The following is a 2075-nucleotide window of genomic DNA, read 5'->3' on the forward strand; positions in this document are numbered from 1 at the left end:
TGTTATTCGGGGAGGGGTGGTTTAGAGGCAAGGGGGGGACCCCGGTAGCCAGGAAGGGGACCCCGGTAGCCAGGGGAGGTTGCCCACCTTGGCCGCCGTGGGCGACAACACCTTCTTCTTCTTCTTAATCTTGATGCCAGGGATGGGAGCGGAGTTGAGGGCATCGAGGAAGCCGAGGCCTTCCATGGCTGCGGGAAGGAGGGGAGGTGTCACCCAAAACCGCCCATGTTCTCCCCAAAAAGGCACCGAAATTCTCCCCAAAAAGGCACCCAAAGTCTGTACCAAAAGCACATCCCAAGCGTCCCCAAAAATGCCTCGTGTTCCCCCAGAAAGGCACCCAAAGGGTCACCCAAAGTGTCCCCAAAAAGGCACCCAAAGGGTCCCCTGAAAAGGTACCCAAAGCGTCTCCTGAGAATGCACCCAAAGGGACACCCAAAAATCACCCAAAGTGTCCCCCAAAAGGCACCCAGGTGTCACCCAAATCCACTCAAAGCCTCGCCCAAAAATTTTCCTCAAAATGGCACCCAAAGGGTCCCCAAAAAGGCACCCAGGCATCACCCAAATCCACTCAAAAGTGTCCCCCAAAAAGGCACCCAAAGGGTCACCCAAAATTGTCCCCAAAAAGGCCCCCATGTGTGCCCCTGACTCACGCTGGGGCGGGATGATCTTGACTTTGATCTCCTTGGTGGCGTTGGGTGCCGTGTTCAGGGGTTTGTATTTCTTCTCGGCAGGAGGAACGTCCCCAGGAAGGGAGGAGATGCTGCGGGGAAGGGGGCAGAAGTAGGTCAGGCGCCGGGAAGGACCCCATAACCAGCCCCAAGCCCCCCAAAACCAGGTCCAAGACCCCTAACAGCAGGTCAGAGCTCCCCAAAAGCTGGTCTGAGACCCCCAAAACCAGCCCCGAGGCCCCTATTTCCACCCCAAGACCCCAAAAGCAGCCCCAAGAGCCCTATTTCCACCCTAACACCCCCAAAAGCAACCCCAAGACCCCCAAAAGCAGCCCCAAGGCCCCCATTTCCACCCCAAGGTCCCCCAGAATCAGCCCTGAGGCCCTTATTTCCACCCTGAGACCCCCAAATTCAGCCCCAAGACCCCTATTTCCACCCTAACACCCCCAAAAGCAGCCCCAAGACTCCCAAATCAGCCCTGAGGCCCCTGTTTCCACTGTTAGACCCCCAAAAGCAGCCCCAAGGCCCCCAAAATCAGCCCTGAGGCCCCTATTTCCACACCGAGACCCCTAAAAGCAGCCCCGAGACCCCCAAAAGCAGCCCCGATGCCCCTATTTCCACCCTAACACCCCCAAAAGCAGCCCCAAGACCCCTGTTTCTACCCTAACAACCCCAAAATAGGGTCTGAGACCCCCAAATCAGCCCTGAGGCCCCTATTTCCACCGTGAGACCCCCAAAAGCAGCCCCAAGGCACCCAAAATCAGCTCCAAGACCCCTATTTCCACCTTAATACCCTCAAAAGCAGCCCCAAGACCCCCAAAAGCAGCCCCGAGGCCCCTATTTCCACCCCAAGAACTCCAAAGGTAGCCCCAAGACCCCTATTTCCACCCTAACATCCCCAAAAGCAGCCCCAAGACCCCCAAAAGCAGCCCCAAGACCCCTGTTTCCACACCAAGACCCCCCAAAAGCAGCCCGTACTCACTTTTGCCTCTTTATGGGCATGGGTTTCAGATTGTATTTATCCGCAGTCGAAGAGGAGTTCATTTTCTTCACGGGCACTAACGAAGGCGTCTCCATCTCCAGCCCTGTTTTGCGGGGGCAAGCGGGGGAAACATCGTTAGCGCGTCCCCTTACAGCCTCCCATGAGCGAGCACAGCCTCTCAAATTCCCTAAAAATACCCCCCAAGCAGCCCCAAAACCCCACGGGACAGAGGGGGAATTACCGGTGGAGCGGAATTTGGCATGGCTGGGAGCAGTGGTGCGCAAGGATTTGGGTTTTTCCCGCTTCTTCTCCGGCACTTCCTCGGTTTTAGCCTCGGTTTTGGCTTCTTGGGGTTTCTCTTGGACGGGTGTTTTGCTTTTGTTTTCCTCTTTCCGTTTCTTTTTATCCCGTTCTGGGAAAAAAAA

At 56.3% G+C, this 2075-nt stretch overlaps 1 protein-coding gene across 1 annotated transcript in view; it reads right to left on the bottom strand.

The window, feature by feature from the left end:
• Window positions 1–2075, bottom strand: part of PPP1R10 (protein phosphatase 1 regulatory subunit 10) — a 17015-nt gene that overhangs the window by 9444 nt on the left and 5496 nt on the right. The window contains exons 5-8 of the mRNA XM_035892084.1: window positions 1892–2075; window positions 1651–1753; window positions 651–760; window positions 88–188 (exon numbers count right to left, since the gene is read on the bottom strand). The exon at window positions 1892–2075 is cut by the window's right edge and continues 129 nt beyond it. Coding sequence (XP_035747977.1) covers window positions 88–188; window positions 651–760; window positions 1651–1753; window positions 1892–2075 — 498 coding nt within the window. The remainder of the gene's footprint in view (window positions 1–87; window positions 189–650; window positions 761–1650; window positions 1754–1891) is intronic.

Source organism: Egretta garzetta, unplaced genomic scaffold, assembly GCF_000687185.1.
Source record: "Egretta garzetta isolate BGI_Z169 unplaced genomic scaffold, ASM68718v1 scaffold720, whole genome shotgun sequence".
Taxonomy (NCBI): Eukaryota; Metazoa; Chordata; class Aves; order Pelecaniformes; family Ardeidae; genus Egretta; species Egretta garzetta.